This window comes from Lissotriton vulgaris, chromosome 9 (assembly GCF_964263255.1).
Source record: "Lissotriton vulgaris chromosome 9, aLisVul1.2, whole genome shotgun sequence".
Taxonomy (NCBI): domain Eukaryota; kingdom Metazoa; phylum Chordata; class Amphibia; order Caudata; family Salamandridae; genus Lissotriton; species Lissotriton vulgaris.
The window spans coordinates 720,382,134-720,400,061 of NC_141697.1; the positions used below are offsets into that span (position 1 = coordinate 720,382,134).

Consider the following 17,928-nt stretch of genomic DNA (forward strand, 5'->3'; position numbering starts at 1 on the left):
TGCAATGACAGCAAGAAATATATAAACTTACCTACTAAATAATTGACAGGAATATTGCCTAAAAAATATAAATGCGAACGTAAGCATTCAGAGCTTTTCAGTAACACCAATTGCTCTCAATTTTTAATGGCTGAACTCGTGGCTCACCTTGAGTATGTGGGGTCGCGTTTAACCGGCGGTTAACCAAACGTACATAATCGGCTGCCTATACAAAAACAAGAATAAGTGCGTTCTCATGTAAACTCACTCCAAAGCAATGTCAAAAAGTAGTCCCTAACCACAGAATAATACTAACGTGGCTCACCAAAACGTTCGTGAAATCGTCTTTACTCAGCCGTGAAGTGAATCATGCGTCCTTAGACGACAACCTATGCGAAAAGACAAAGTATTGCATGCGTTGTAAAAAAACGCTTAACAACACTATATAGTTAGTGTAGTTCAAGAACGCAACCGAAGTTTAACGTGATACAACGCTTACCGAGGCTATGAATCCTAGGCGCGGAAAACAGTCGACTCCCAGAGGGCGGATACACTTCCGCATTACCGCCGTGCTCTATTTACTGACGTGCTTGCAAAAACAACAAAGATGACGGACTACCAGAAATTTAATCTGCCTTTTGTGACGGCGATTTCACCAACAACATATCCTTCGTGCTCAACCAACACAAACGACGGACTACCGAAATGTCTTTTTCCACAACAACTTTGCCGAAGAATGGAAATGAACCCTGTAGACCCAATATATCATTATCACGAGCACCTTGCCATTTAGATGCTAAAAATTAGGAGAACAATCTCGTAGTTGTTGACACCATACATAATTGGCGTTTTTTTCAACACATAAAAATAAAAATGCTGAAACCATAACAATAAATGCTTTGTAAACAATATGCATACTGAGTAAAAACATACTAAGTAAAAAACATTGCAGTGCAAATTATTACAGATTAAATTGTTACACCATATAGCATTCTTATGCATACTGAGTAAAAAACATACTAAGTACAAAACATTGCAGTGCAAATTATTACAGATGAAATTGTTACACCATATAGCATTCTTATGATAACACAAAACTGAATTAGAGCCTAATGAATGAAGTGTATGTGTTTGTAAGAAGTGTATGTCAAGGTGATAGACTGTGTGAGAAGGGGCGACGTGGGGTCCAGAAATAGGAAAATGTCAATTTTATAGAAAGCAACTCATTTCAATTTTATCATTGAGTCCGAATGGAGCAAGGGTTCTCAATTTCTTAATCCAAAAAGCTTCACGTTGAAGTAGAATCTTTGAATTGTCAATATCTGGTCTTTTAGGTACTTGTTCAATTATCTGAAATTTGAGCTGGGCGATGGAATGGCGGTATTCTGTCCAATGAAGGGCCAGAGGTGATGTCAAATTTTTGGTGCGAATTCGACTTTTATGTTCAGATAAACGAATTTTAATTTTTCGGGTCGTCTTCCCAATATACAATAAGCCACACGGGCACTTAATTGCGTACACCAAGTGTTCGGAGTCACAATTAGACGTATGATTGAGTTTGATGTTCTCACCTGTTCTGGGATGCAATAATACATTGCCTGATATAACATTATTACAATGGTTACAGTTCCAACACTTCAGTGTTCCACGAGGTTGTGTGTCAACATTGAGTCTCTTAATTTTACGTCTGCTTAAAACTTCCTTTAGATTTTGTGCTCTCTTGTAAGCACACAAAGGTTTTTTCAAAAAAGGATCACCAAAGTCACTTTCAGCTTGAAGAATATCCCACCTTTTCATAATGATATTCTTTATGTCTCTTGATGAAGAGGAAAATTTAGATACGAAAACCATTTTCTCTGTCTTCTTCTTTTCACGTTTTGTCAGTAGAGTTTCTCTGGGTAAAGCTTTAACTTTTGTAATTTGTTTATCCAAATTGGTATGTGGATATCCTCTTGCGATGTACCTCTGTTTTTGTTCTTCAAGTGTACGGTCGCAAATTTCCTCGTCTGAAGATATTCTTTTGATGCGCATGAACTGCGATAGTGGTAAATTCTGAATGAGATTTTTTGGGTGAAAGCTATGAAATTGTAGTGCATTGTTTTTATCAGTAGGTTTTTTGAAAAGACAAGTATGAATTTGATTTTCTTTCAATTCGACCAGTACGTCTAAAAATGGTATAACTTTGTCACTGATGGAAAAAGTGAACTGTATTCTTGGGTCTACTGCATTGAGAGTTTTGATGTTGTCAATTAACATTCTTTCTGAATTCCGCCAAATCAAAAATATATCATCGATATACCGTCTGAAATATAACAGACCAGTTTTCCAAGTCTGATCTGTTAGTATGTAGTCCTGCTCAAATTTTGCCATGAACGTGTTGGCGTACATGGGTGCTCCAGGAAAACCCATGGAAGTACCATTGAGTTGACAAAGAAACTTCCCCTGCTATTCAAAATAGCTATGAGTTAAACAAAATTGAAGAATCTGGAGAAGAAACACTTTCAAATGATCAGGTATATTCTCTTGCAGAAGAGCCCATTCGACAGCTTCCAACCCCATTTTATGTGGGATTGAGGTATAAAGAGCAACAACATCAATTGTGCATAAGATTAAGGTATCCGTTTGCTCAAATGATAACTCTGCCAGACTTCTCAAAAAATCTGAAGTGTCCTCGATGTAAGTCGACCATTTTTTAATGAAAGTACCTCCACCCACATTCATTAATTTACTCTAGAGCTTCAACTGGAACATCTCAAGTAGTCTCACCAGATGGAAGAATTGACAGACAAGGTCCACATCTTAGAACATAGGGCAGAAGACGGGGACAGCTGAACCACCAGTATAAAATCCTGGTGGTCGGATTACTTGAAGGGACAGAGAGGGAAGACATGGCATCGTACTTGGAGAGATGGCTCCTAGCTAAAGTGACCCAGAACTGGCTCACCCCTTTCTTCACCCTGGAACGAGCACACAGGTTGCCGGTCCGTCCACTGGCACCTAACCACCCACCTCGCCCTGTTGTGGCAGGGTTACTACATTACAAAAACAGTGAAATTATTTTGCAAGCACCAAAGACCTTGTGCCCCTTCACGGTGGACAATGCCAAAGTTTCTATGTTCCCTGACTTCACAGCTGTAGTACGAGCCAAGCATGCTTCCTTCCTGGAAGTAAAGAAGGCCTTTAGGGAGGAAAGTTTGCCATATTCTCTGATGTTCTGTGCCAGACTCAGTGTCATGCTTGATGCACTCCCCATTTCTGTGAGAATCCGGCCCGGGTCTGAGAATGGTTGGAAGCTTACAAAGCGGGAACCACACTACCAAGGGCTAGACCTAGATAGTGGGTGCCCCAGTGCGGGGCAGGTAAGACAGTACGCACAACCCCAGGCGGCCATACGCTGAAAAGGCGCCTTCACCTTTGCAAACTGAGTATGAAAAGGCAGCTTCTCTCCAGGGGGTGATCGAGATCGCTGCAACCCAGGGAACCAAATCTGTGCCTGGAATATATTCAAATACTCGATCAATAGCCTCTGAGTCTGAGGACTCCCTGGCAGATGAGGCCGCCTTGCCCTTGGTGACTCCAAAATCAGTGAACGACCTGATTTGAGGGATGAGCTACGTATATGATGGCTGACACGCAGAGTGGATCTGGGGATGCAGTTCTCTCAGCTGATGATGGTTTGATCTTAAGCCTGGGGATTTATCAGAGAGCACCCCTCCTATTAACTAAGTGGTCATAGCTTGTGGGGAATGTGGATCCCAGGAGAATTTGCTTCTAAATGCCCAGTTAGCAACTGATTGAGGGGCCGGTGCAGATAAGAACATGGTCACACTTTCTACTATATGGCCTACCCTTCATAGACTGACCCTTGCTAGGAAACTGGTGGAGGTGTTCGCATGATTATGTTTTCACTTTAAAGTTTTGGGCACCCAGCCGCTGCTGAACTGCTCTTGGGTGAAAGAAGTTTATGGTTGTGAGATTTTACAGTGTATCTCAGGGGTTGTGCTATCTATTGGTCTGGGGGAGGCAGCCACTGGGGATGAGCCAGTTGGGTGCAAGGGGGATATACCCAATGTTTGACTGGATGCAGCACCTCTGTCTCACACTAAGATTCCTGACCTGGAATATTCGGGAAATTGGTTTGGCGTGTAAGCCTCATAATATATTTAGATATTTGCGACATAGGGGAGGGCAAGTCGCTATGCTACAAAAGACTTATCTTTCTTGGGGGAAGGTCGAATGCTTAAGATCTAGGAGGTGAGGTCAGTTATACGCGACCTCCTACTCAGCCTTTGCATGGGGGACACTTATCTGAATGCAGGCTGATGCCCCCTTCAAGCTTATTGAATCTACTGTAGATAAGGAGGGATGTTATGTTTTACTTAAAGGTAGGCTACTGGGCATAGAAATCATGTTGGAAAGCATTTATGCCCCTAATCAAGACCATGTGACCTTGCTGGCACCACTGGTCTCAGATGACCTTTTACTGGTGGAGAGGGTTTTAATTGAGTGGCCAATGTCTTGCAGGACTGCTCTACTTCTCTGATGCCTGGCCCCCCAGCCCATAAGATGTTGGAGGGCCTTGGAGACTGACTCGATGGGTGAGGTCTATCCGATGCCTGGAGGGCTCAACATGGGGTGACCAAGGATTGCTCTCACTATTTCCACATTCATCGACTCCACACCCAACTGGACACATTTGTGTGCTCCAATAGACTCAGTCATTATTTCACCAGGACTAAGTACTTGGGTTGCACCCTCTCGGATCATAGTCCATGGCTTTTGGCAGATTGAGGACCGCCCAGACACCCCAAAATGGCATCTTAATTCTGTGTCTCTCAAAGATATAGGTTTCTAGGATTCCCTAGGCTAGGCCATTACGGGATACTTTCACACCAACCATGGCTCTGCGTCTTCCAGACTGATTGATTGGGAAGTATTTAAAGTGGTGGTGATTATCTAGGCCACCCGATTGGAATGTGGAGGGAAGAGAATGGAGAACTCCAAACACTAGATGGCAAACTCCCCAAACTGGATAGTGCCTTGGAAACAGGCAAGACCGCAAAGGGCAGGCTCTGGGACGTGAAAGTACAATGCAACACTATTTTAGAATGACTCAGATGCCATGACTACAAACAATAATTTGCAAGAGTGCATAAGGAGGAGGGCTGCCGGCCAGACTCCTAGCGTGGCTTATTAAACCGAAGTCTCATGGGGCCCCTATCACACACCTGCTGTCCATAGACAGTTCACTGCAATACTCTCCCGGAGCTGTTAATGCCTCCTTTCAAAGAATAATACAATTCATAATATGAAAGCCCCAGGGTCCTGCCATTGGTTATACAGGATGCCTTTTTACAGAAGCTTCCTCTGCGAGAACTGCCCAGAGGGGCTCAAGAAAAGCTGGGTGGTCTGGTGACGGACCAAGAGATTCAGGTTGCCATCTCAGAGATGGCCACTGGAAAGACACAGGGCCCAGATGGACTTCCAGCTGAGTTTTACTCAGCCTTCACGTGGGCCCTAGCCCTATAGTTGGAAACATTATATGCAGACTCCCTGGAACGAGGAGTCCTGCCCAAATCTTCCAGGGATGCAGTTGTGGTCCTGCTTCCCAAGACTACAGCCCAGTGCGAACCTGTCACAGCATTGTGACCCCTGTCCATGCTCAACAAGGACTTTAAATTCCTTATTAAAATCTTGGGCATTCAACTGTTACCCCATATGCCAGCTTTAATGCATGAAGATGAGATTGCCTTCATCCCGACCCCCAGCATCTCCCTCAAATTGCAATGGTTATATCATGTCCTCTGCCACCCAGAGGCGCAATCTTAACAGGGAGCCTGGTTGATATCCGTAGATCTTTAGAAGGCATTTGACTCGGTGAGATGGGATTTCTTGATGGCAGTTTTAAAGCAAATGGGACTGGGGGACGATGGATTAGTTGGCTCAAGCTGATCTTCTCTGCACCGACTGCACAAGTCAGAACGGGGGGAACTATCTCACCAAAGTATGGAGTCCACAGAGGCATCAGACATGGGTGCCCACTCTCACCCCTCCTATTTGAACTGTGTATCGAACCCTTGGCGAAGTTATTTCGGAGAGAAGGGGCAGGCACTGGGATGGTTATGGAAGGCAGGGAGCACTTTAAATCCTTTATATGCCAATTACCTTTTATTGAACCTACCCGGTGGCCCGACCGGTTCCACAATGACCTTTAGGCATTTGGGGGAATGTGAGGAGCTTTCTGGTCTTAAAGCCAACAAATGAAAGACCTGTCTGTTGGATGCCGAGTGGCTGTCAGACATACACTAAGGTTTGTCCTGGTCACCCACTACTTTTAAATACTTGGGCATTCAGTTGTTTCCCTTCCTGAAGAATCTACAGGAGAGTACTCTGGGGAGGTCTCTAGGATCATTCCAGACTTGTTTCCTCTTATGCAGATTGTTGAAACTACCACTCATGGCCAGAATCTCAGTGTCCAAGATGGTCATGCTCCCGAGATAGTTGTACTTCTTTACTAACCTCCTGGTGTGGATACCTGTCTCTTAGTTTAGACAACTGGATACCATACTCAGGGAATTAAAATGGGATGCGTGTCACTACAAAGTATCACTGGAAATGTTAGAACATCCAGTAAATGAGGGAGGCTTAGGCACCCCAAACTTTGAGATCTATTCCTTGGCCATCTAGCGTCAATGGATCGCCCAGTAGCGAAATCGTTCTGTACGGCGCTGCCCTTCTCCGACCCAGGAGTGTTGCTGGTGGTGGCTTTGAAATTTTGGAGAGACTGTGTCCTCAGGATGGTGGGGACTCCGCTGTATGCCCCTACCCTACCTTGTGTTGGTCTTCCCTATGGGAGCCCAGTCACCCTTTTCACGGCGGGACAGCTGTCAACATGGAAGGACGCCGGTAAAGAGACAATTGGAGAATGCTACTAGATAGGACTTCTACTCCTGATGGAGGACTTAGTAACTCAATTTGACCTACCATCTAGTCAGTTTTTGACGTATGGGGCTTGAACGCCGACATTCCGAGGTCTGTAGGTCAGAGGGCACCATGAACTGCAGACATACACAGTTCTACAACAACTGCTGACCCTGGGCTCGGTGAGGCACTTAGTGAAGTGACTCCATGGCTCTTTGTCTGAAAATATTCATATAAATATCCCTGTTGACGCTTAGGCCCGGATGGGAGGAATTACTGGGGCGGGAATTTACAAAGCGCGAATGGAATGTTTTTTTGGCATACTCTAAAAAGGGCTCCAGAAATATGAGGCTGAAATATACCCAATTCAATTATGTACATAAGACCTACTTAACGACCCACAGGCATCAGATCATTTATGGTGGCGAGCACAGGGGCAGCCCCAGATGTTTGTTTCTGGATGCAGACTGCTGTCATATGACTTGGAGTTGCCCCTACCTACGGCCATACTGGGACTTGATTGTACACGCGTTTAGCACCACACTATGCCGCACTCTCTCATGCACGGTGGAGGTGTGCCTCTTAAGAATGTTTTATAGACCCAAGAATCAGAAAGTAGGGTCAAAATTCATGAACTAGGTCTTGGTGCTGTGCCCACCCTCACTCTTGCATGGCTGCCATCTAGGACAGGATGGAGTCATCCCTTCAGTCCCTTGTGCCACCTTGAACTAGGTTATATTTCTGGTTACAGTCTACCCCCTTTGACTTGCTGTGACCATTGTCCTTTGAAACTCAAGAACTCACCAGGGATCCCTCCTACAAATTGTTCAGAATTTGTTTGTGTCCTGGGTGTCAATCTTTGAGATAGACCAGGTCTCCCAATTGCAGGGTTGAACTAGCTGCCCGCCTCATTCAGCTCTCTTTCTTATTGGTGATTCATTTTTTTTCTTGGGTTGCTGCCACATCTAGTATGGCTGGTTGCCACCTGCCTTTGGTGGGACACTGTTTCTGGCAGGGTATTTCAGTAGGAGATCCACAGTGTGGATCTCCTAATGAAGATGGGGTGTTTGCTGGTACGCCAGGAGAAACTTGTGCAGGCACTCTTCCAGATCCTCCCCTTGGTCATTTCTTTTTTCTCATTGTTTTGATTAGGATTTTCAGAAATATCTCTGCCTCCCCATTTGCCTGGGACCACTGCAGTCTGATCTTTCTGTGCAGTACACCAAAACTGGTCAGGTAAACTCCTGGCCTTGGAAAGGGGGACCGTTGTCTGTTTTGACTTCTTCAGGCAGTCCGAAGAGGGCAAACATTTTGTCCATTACTGGCTTCCCCACCCTAAACACTGTGGATTGCACCACCTCCACCAGTGGATACTTGAAGTGGTCATCTATTATCACGACGGTGGACCTTCCATCTGGGAAGCAACCAAAGTCCATACTAAGGTCTGTCCAAGGATGGGGTTGGTGTTCCTCTGTTGCAGTTGGAACCATCACTGTTCCTCCTCCAATTATCTGACAAGGGACACACTTGCTGACAATGACATCCACCTTCTCGTCCATCCGGGTGAGCGAGACCTTTCTTCCTAGCTGAGCTTTGGTCTTGGCCTTGCCCCGGTGCACCCGATGGGTGAAGTTTACTGTTTCCTCCCATAGGTTGCCTGGAAGCACAGTGCGGTGCCCTCTCAATAATGGTTAATCTGTGGTGAAGCTAAACTCATGGCTGATGAGCCATAGGTGTATAAGGACAGTCTTGTCACGTGGGTTTCACCCCCTTGGACCCTTTCAGGAATCCTTTCCAGGCCTTTTCTCTCACAGCCTTGATCGTCTTTTGTAGGCAGGTGTCTGATGTGGTCGCCATCTGTATTTCCACTTCCGTCATTGCATGGGGGCTGGCACTGTGGGCCACCATATTAAAACAATATTCAGCCCATTCTTCTTCATCCTTGCACCACTTCTAACCTGTTGGCAGGCTTCATGACAGAAAGTCAGCAGGATTGTGGCCTCCCGCCAATATGAGGCTTCTAAGTCTTACATTTGCACCTGTACTGTCCATATCTCCAGCCTCAATTAGGTGTTCCTGGAAGTGTCCTCGAATAGAGGGATAAGCATCTTCTGGTCGGTAACCACTCTGAATTTCACTCGCATAGGTAAAGGTGGAATCGATTGCAGCCTCATTGGATCAAACAAGAAACAACAAGATACCAATACTGATGCACACTTCTCGCCTTTCCACCGGCACATTGAGTTGAAACAATGTCACCATGAAACATCTGTTTCCGTATTATTGAATCAGAATTTATTAAAAAAAATCACATGTATTAATCAAGGGAAGAAGATTTGTTCCATTTAAAAATGTTGACAAACACCAAGCTAACTTATCTCAAACAAACACAAATTACATCTTTTTACATCCTTAGAACCACAACAACTTCTCTCAAACCCAATCAATCCACCCATGTCCATCATTCTTCTCAATCATCCACTAATTCCACACCACACACATTCTAGCAGACCCACACCCTGCCCACCTTTCAATATTTCATATTTGTACACTAGAAAAAAGAGACAACAAATAAACAAAAAGCCAAAGATTTTTGACAATAATTTGTACACTTGATTGGCCACAAAAAGGTCGATGCATTTCGAACCCCTCTAGATATCAGCCAATCCCTGCCTAACTATATTCCAACCGCCTACAGAACAAACATTTAGTGCAGCAGCCGGTGACGGACTGAAAGCTGTTGTGTCACGAGTGTGTTGTTGTGGATTTTCAGGCATGGATCCTTTTATTTTCAGTCTGCCCGCAGACGTCTAGTTTAGTTTTTAGTGTGGTTCACGTCCATCTTGCTTCACGTTTCCTTAAGCGCAAGCTTCTCTTTCAACGGCACGTGTCTTCAAGGGCCGCCGAGTGCTTGGCGGTTCATTGGATAGCAAGAACTTCCCTCTGGATCTGGGAATACCTGGCTTTTGTCCCACTGAGAGCCCTGCTTGCATATGCGAGAGGGTCCCAAGTCTTGTTACTTTTATCCTGCAGCAGTGCTGCTTTTAACTCTACAGGGCCGGCATCAACCAGTAATTTCTTATTGTGGTGGGGATCACAGTAGTCCATTGTTGCTTTGCTTATGGGGGCACTCTTCCTGAACGCTTCTCCCATCCCTTTAGGTCCACTTCAACTTAGCATTCACCTTAGTGATAACTCACAGAGGGTGTGACGGGGTGGTCAGGTTCGGGATGAACCGGCCACAGTAGGTGGTCATACCTAAGAAGCTCCATATCTCTTCTGTGCTTGTTGGCATTTGGACATTCCTGATAGCTTCAGCCTTCTTCTGGTCGATATTCAGACCCTCTTTGGAGAATATGTAATCAAATAATTCAGCAGTCTGCTCAAAGAATGAGCATTTTTCTAAGTACAGTGTGAAGCCATGTTCAGCTCGGTGCACCAATGTTGGCCGAAGGAATTTGTTGTGGTCACACAGGGTCCCGTAGTATATCAGTATGTCATCACTGATGCTGATTATGCCCAGTAGAGCGGTCAGGATCTCCCTCGTCATATTCTGAAAGACCTAGTATTGTGTAGTTCCTACCAGTCCGTACGACCTGTGCATCGTTCAGACAACATAACGTAAGGGCTTGGTGTCAAGATTGATTCCAGACACCCCACAGGATATGTTGGCCTATATACCAGCTAGATCACTGTGCCGCCATATGCCCCCCTAACCTACCAGGGAGTGAATGGTTTCTGGCAACCACTGAACATGACAACCCTGATTCCTCAGAAATCATGGAAACAGTACAGTATCTTTTGCTCAGTCACTCGTGCTCACATATTCTCATAGAAATATAAAGAGATACACAGTGGGGCGTTTTCAAAAAATGATTGAATCAATGTTAATCTTGCATAAAATATGTGTGCTACAATGATTAGTAGACAGAAGCAGATAAACGTGATTACAAGCACCAAAAGCGTAAATAGCAGATATAGTTCTACCATGGTGATGAACCATTGTATATATACAGACAAATAAACAAGGCAGTAATCTAGTGTACTCCTACTATGGGAACCCTACTCTAAGTGTACCTCAAGTGTGTGTAGTTGTAGAGCCAGCCCCCTAAGGAACGACCCAACCCCATTACCTGATGGGATAGAGTGAAGGGCCCCGTCTTGGTCTGGAGTTGAACACCCCTCATGGAATGTCAGACCGGTGTGTGGTGAATTCTCGGCATGCAGGGGCACTCTGTGTAAGCGGAAGTACTTCCTCTACCAATCTATCGGGATGCCCATTATTTATAATAAAAGGCAGCCTTGCAATGTGCAAGTTAGATTAATGATGTTATGGATAGTGTGTAGAGAGGCCTAGTACATGATGTTCAAGGGGTCATCATAATGAAGTTCAAAGCTGGATGTGTAAACAAAGTAGTTTCGAAAAAACGAATCCAACATTGTTGTGTGTGCAAATGTGTGCAAACGTTCACAGCTGAAATGTTACTTTCTAGGGCAATGTAAGAAATAAGCTGTTTTGCCCTTTGGGCCTAACTCAGGAATATAACGCTAGGCAGCTTATGAAATGCAAAAGTAGAGGTGCTTTATTCTCCGCAGGCCAAGGAGAGTGGGGAATGTAGTTATGTATCTGCTGTAGGGGGCTAGTTCATGCTGGTGGTACGCTGTACTGAGGTTTGGCTTTGAATACCACTACACTCCATTAAAGTTTAAGACTGTCATCCATGGTGGGTATGAAAAGCGCTCTAATCTGATGGCCATGTTTGGGAGGCGAATGTCCGTGCAGGTTGCAGGCTGTTATGATTTTCTTGTCACTACTAGCAGTGTCGCCTACTGAGTAGGCTCTGAGACCTTTTCTATCACATCCAGATGCTCTAGTTTCCGCAGTTCTTCCTCCACCAGGGGCTACAGGTGAAAGGGAACTTGTTGGTGACACAAGACACTTGTACCCTCCAAGAAAAAGCCATAAAATAGGCACTTGGAAATACAGTGAACTTGCTCTAGTAACTGACGCCTGTGGTTCCTGGGACAATTGTGATGTGTAAATCTCTGAAGAACTGGCCTTACAGTGGTGGTGAAATCCAACGTCTCTTTAGAAATTGGCGTAACATTAGAGTGTATGACACCATGCATATCCAGGTGGAATATATACAGACGGTAGCCCAGACAGCATATGCACCCAAGCACAAGGCACAAAGCTTATGAGGGACAGCTACTGTAGGTGGCCAATGGAACAACAAGCATACTTTAAAGCCTGAAGCTTGCATAATGAATTGTCCAGGATGAATGAAGATGAAGTTGTGCATGCAGCTTCCAGCCTACAACTGGTGACAGAGATGCCAGTTGGCTAAGAATACATTAGAGCCAGGATGAAAGATTAGGGGCCTTATTACGAGTTTGGTGGTCCTCCTGCAGCATCACCACCACTGTGCTGGCAGGAGGACCGCCAAGCTTGTGGCACGCCCACCCGCAGAATTATGGGTTGAATCACTGCAGCAGCTGTGTTAGGCTCATAGGAGAACCTTAACAGAAGAACGTAGCTGTGACATCACCTGCAACATGTTCCTGCACGATGTGGCATGCACCATGTTTTGCCTGCCACACTGTGCAGGAACAGGGTGCTATTCCAGAGGGGTGCAACATGTGCCCCCTCTGCCTGCACCCCCAGGCCCAAAATCATCAAGGGGCCCTGGAAGGGCCCCATTTGTTGCATCTCTGCCACCCTTTTCATGGCAGGCTCATCGCCATGAAATGGGCGGTGGAAATGCAACTCTGAATATGCTCGAAAGTGCCACAGAGGCACTGCCAGCATATTCTTGCCCCTTTCCACTGTGCCACTGCCGTGGGATCCTGGATCAGGGCGGAGGCGGCGGTCTAACCGCTGCACTGGAAATATGGCAGGCGGACCCTCAGTGGTGGCAGTAGTCAGATCGCCACTGTGAGTACGACAGTCCTGGGACTGCGGTACTCGTAATAAGACCCTTAGGGGCCATTAGGTTGGCAGGTGGGCTTTGCCCGCCCACCACCCTATCGGGAAACGGGACCGCCTGCCTTAATGTCGGGGGTCCCGAAATGTGCATTAGGATGCGCCCGCCACAGTGGCGGGCGCAATCCTTTTTTTAACATTGTGGCGGGCGGTGCTCACTGCACCGCCCGCCACAATCTTAAAATTAAATGCACGCATTTGCATACACGAAGCTGCTTGGTGTATGCAAATGCGGGGGGTACCACAGGTACCCCCCCTCTTTGCAACACACACCTTGGCCTTCACCAGGGGGGCCCGCAGAGGGCCCCCAAAGCAAAGACCACCTGCCTTAAAGGCTTGCCAAAATGCCCATTGTAATATGGCTGGCGGTGACACTTTTTGTAGCAGAAAGTATAATTTCACAGGTTGTCAAGTTGATCTTCTCGCCTCACTTATTGTTTTGGTCGTTTTGCCCTGCAGACGTGTCCTTTGACCCCACCTTCTTCATCCGACGCTCTGTCTCCAACATCATCTGCTCTATCGTCTTTGGGAGCCGTTTTGACTATAAAGACGAGAAGTTCCAAGTTTTGCTCGACTTGATTGCTGAAAATCTGCAACGTGTAGACGACTTCTGGGTACAGGTACATTGGAGCAATTTTGTGGAAGGATGAGAATTGATGTGTTAATATTGCCTGTAAAGTATGGGCAGTAACCATTCCTTAAGTGGCTACCATTAAACTTAGTAGGGGGCCCCATCATTTTGTAATACGCCTATGTAGGTCATGAGGAAATGTCTTGCGCCTCATGGTGAGGAAAGCGTATTGTGGCTTTCTGCAAATGATCAAAAAAGTTTTATTCACTTTTTCACATTAGATTGATATTTTCATAATAATATCTGAGGTGTTCCTCATATAATAGAAACTGAAGTAAGTTTTTTTCATTATATGAACTATTCGAAGTGTTCAAATTCAATAAGGTGGCGTCAAATGCATATATCCTCACCCCAATGCATTTTGAGCCGGGAGGCTCTTCGTCAGGGGGTATAAGCTGTAAATGAGTAGAGGGAAATTGTATCAGTCAGGAGCCGGAAGTGTTAAAAAAGGTGAGAATTTGACAATCTATAGTGAAAAATACGTGAAAACCAAAAAACGCGAAATCGTTAATCCACATGCATGTGACCAATCACTCTAAAGTATACCCAAATAGCCATCCGAGTGCGTGTAAAAAGAAAACATAGTAAGCCGTGAGGAATCGTAAATTGTGCAAGAAAGTACGAAGATGCGGTGTGATCCGTATTGCTAAAGGTGACCATCTGTACAAACAATAAGATACACCCACCGCCTGGAATCAAGATTATTAAAAAGTGTCACATAGCGTCTAATCACAGCGGGTGCAAAGCAGACCTTTACGGGCGTGTTCAAGTAGCTGTACCCGAGCTTGCTTACCGAAGTGTTACATGCAGAGACGGCTGTTCAGGAGAAAACGGCTACAAGACGTCATCCAGTGAACGCGTGGGGGTGGTTCGTGAAACCGCAGATGCGTTTAAATGGCAAGACAAAAGCAATAGAAAACGGACTAAAGGTGGTGTGGATACAGTAAACATAAACAAGAGACCAAAGTAAACAAAGACCTCGGAAATATAAAAGAACGATGCAGCAGTACGACTATGAAAATGTAAACGATACTGAGAGAGTGCAAAAGGAAAAATACAAACGCAAAGAGAAAAGGTGAAAACGAAGTGAAAGGCGACCCCTACACGAGAAAATCGAGAACAAATATAAAAAACATGTGTGAAAAAACACGTGTGGTCTGAAGAAATGTCTGGAGTGTGAAAGGGGAAAGATTGCCAAGGGAAACGGGAGGAGAAACAAATAAGTACATCATAATGAAGCATGCACAAAATGTTGAACAACCAGCAGACAAAATGTTTTCAAAAAACGTTAATAGTGTCAAAGGAAGCTGCTAAATTCCAGACGTTCGTTGAGTCCTTGTGGCACAGTCGTTCCCAATTTGAAAATCCAGAATAGTTCTGGATTTTGAGCCGCCACACCGAAGAAAGGAAAGGGACGCGGCAGCCATTATTGAAGAGGAAGCGCAGCATGCCACACTTGTTTGAGAGACATATAATAGTAAAAAATATAGTTGGGCGAGCCGTGTAAAATAAAAGAAAGGCATGCGGCTGCCATTGTGGAAGATGAAATGCTTTGGGCCACACTGCTGAAAAATCATATACTATTTTCAAAAGAGCATTTGGCGAGCCACGCATAAGAGAAGAAAGACACATGGCGGCAAAGGTTGAAGATGAAGCGAGCCACCCTGCTTATAAAAAACACATACCATGTAGATGCCAGCCACGGAGTGGGGAGGGGTGGGAGTGTCTTTAAAAGATAAAGTGTGACGTCCATGATCCGGGCCTTACTCTGAGTCAGGAAAACACAAGGACTCTGCTTTGTGGAAGCAGGAGAGCGGTTTGTGCCTGCAACAGCAGCTAGGAGAAAGTCCTTATGAAAATAGTGCTCACAAAGTGTAAATAAAACATACACATGTAACGGGCAGCCCATATGGAAGGTTACAACAGGTGAAAAGGAAGTACTAAGGAGGTACTACTAAAGAAATTAACCAATGCAATTTATTTTGGGAAAAGACAGTCAAAGGAGCCAATAATCTACATGCGCAGAAAATGGGCGGATCTTAAAGCCCATATCTAGAATACAACATGTCTCGAAGGGACAGCACACGCGTTGCCTTTTTTGAGACCTAAAATCGAACTATGTTATCATAGCATGGAGGCCTTCTAACATTAGCAAACACATAAGCCATGCCAACATATCCGCACATGGCATGTGCTTGTGTGTTACTCATTTGCCTCTTGACAGGTCCATTCCAAACCATACTGTCAAATCATGCTAATGCCCTTGCCCATTCCTGCCTTCCTTGTGTTTTTCATCAAATACTGTGATAAATCTTAGCTTCTGAAGCATGGAACCAAATACGGTCCGAAATGCCTCCAAGATGTCTTGCCAGAGGCAAAAGCGGCAGAATTATCCACCATTCTGTTCTTCTGTGGGGGTAACACATGGTGCTTTGTTTGTTCCTCAAATACTCATCTTTAGAAATAAAGATAGCACATGAAAAAATAAACCCTGAGCCGTAAGTTCCATGAGATATGGCTCATGATATACTGATGCCCAAAATATTGAATATGGCTAGCCAAAGTAATACATTTCGACGAACAAAAGATTAAGTAGGGTCAGGCACATCAAACATTATTGGAAGTCAAACGACAAAAAAACAAACAAGCAGGAAGAAGGAATGCAGGGAGACTAGGTGCTGGAATAGGAAAGTACAGCTCTGCCATTGGCGAGTTTTTACAAAGCTACAGCTGACAATAAAGTTCCTCAATCAGCAGAGCGATTACTTTAGTAGAAATCTACAGAGAAAGCATCAGTATGTGTAATATCTTATTAAGTATGTTCACATCTCTTCCTTGGCTCCACCAGTGGAATTCTGTAAATGTGATGTCGTTTAGAATGTTATGATTGGATTCATCACAGTTGGTCTTGGGCTGAGCACCTAGCCAGGCGCTCCTGGTGGGGCTTTCATCTTCTTTGTAACTTCTTGTAACTTGTGCTAATAAATCTACCTAAAAGCTACCTTCAGTCTGGACCCAAGTTACTACATTTATTTTGGCGACGAGTTGGACCTAAGAACCTGCAACTACCCACTTCAATTGGATACATCTGAAATCTACCTATTTGCAGTGCTGTGAACCAACTGTCAAGAAATCAGCCCCACCAGTGACCTCTGCATCGGTCGCCCTCATCGTACTTCTAGTTGGTTCCTGTGCTGTGCCCTCAGTGTTTCTCAACAAGAAACTGCACAACCACAGCCTGTCTACAGCAGTGAATTTTATTAAGGTAAAAAAAAAAATAGTCTCTCCTCTTTAACATTCTGAATTTACGAAAAAGGAGAGCCTGTCATCAATCATTTGAACCTAGCTTTTATGTGATCACAAGGTTTCATTTGACAGTTTCTGTACAATCGCATCGTTTTGCTGCTTTGTGGCACTGAATGAAAGATCGTTACTGCCATCTACTGGTCTCAAATATAATAATTTATTTTGCGTGCGATGTGTATTCAATACACTCGAGTTTTCAGCAATTTTAAAGCAAATGAAGCGCTGTAGTCTTTGGAAAATAAATGCCCCAGAGGAAAAGTGTAGGACGCTGAGGAGATTACTATGTGGACTCTCATTTACCTTGTGTTCGGCTGCTGAGTGACGGTTGGATTTTCCGTGTGGAGCCATCCTTCTCCTGCTGTCTCTGTTTGTGACTGATTACCTCACTGAGCCCTCCGGGAGTGTTGGTGATCAAAACCTCTCTCTTAACGTCATTACGCCTGACGCAGCGGCCATCTTAGGTTTGTTGCTGCTTGCTATAACAGTGCCTGCCTCTCATTACGTGCAGTCTAATTAACTATTTGGTCAAACTATGGAGCAGCAGTATGGATGATACTTTCCTCAAAAATGTATTGACATGGTAATGTTCAAGCAAAATTCGATAACTATTATGAGAAACTCGGCGGCCTCTGCAGGAAGCTGTTTACAGTGACCCCGGGTGAGAGGTCGCTCACCGGCGACCTGAGTTGTTAATTTATTATTTACAGTAGTTATTTACTTTTCACAGCATTATTTATTTTCTATACATGATGTCTACTGCAAGTTATATTAGTTTTTAAAGACATTCGTTCTTAATCTGTGTTTCACCAGTGTACCTATTTGAATTCACAGATTGATCTAGTGTTAAGCTATTTTAATGTTATCTAGGTTATTTTACGCTTCACCTGTCAAACATCGCGGTGATAGGCACACCAATTACCTTTGTTTGATCAATACCATGTATTTTGTTTTGATAATTTGCGAATTAGTTATACTTTCCGATATGATGCAACTGTTATGTAAAAAGTTTCCGCATTCTTTTGACATATCTTTTCGCAGTCTTTAGACATTTTACAGTTATTTGTGCACAATTAAGTTTTGTCTCGTACAGTGTGTATTACTTTTCGTT

General features: G+C 44.5%; 1 protein-coding gene across 2 annotated transcripts in view; it reads left to right on the top strand.

The window, feature by feature from the left end:
* Positions 1-17,928, top strand: part of LOC147692168 (cytochrome P450 2C19-like) — a 405,626-nt gene that overhangs the window by 221,491 nt on the left and 166,207 nt on the right. For both annotated transcript variants that reach the window (XM_086938454.1, XM_086938456.1), the window contains exon 4: positions 13,343-13,503. In XM_086938454.1, coding sequence (XP_086794580.1) covers positions 13,343-13,503 — 161 coding nt within the window. The remainder of the gene's footprint in view (positions 1-13,342; positions 13,504-17,928) is intronic.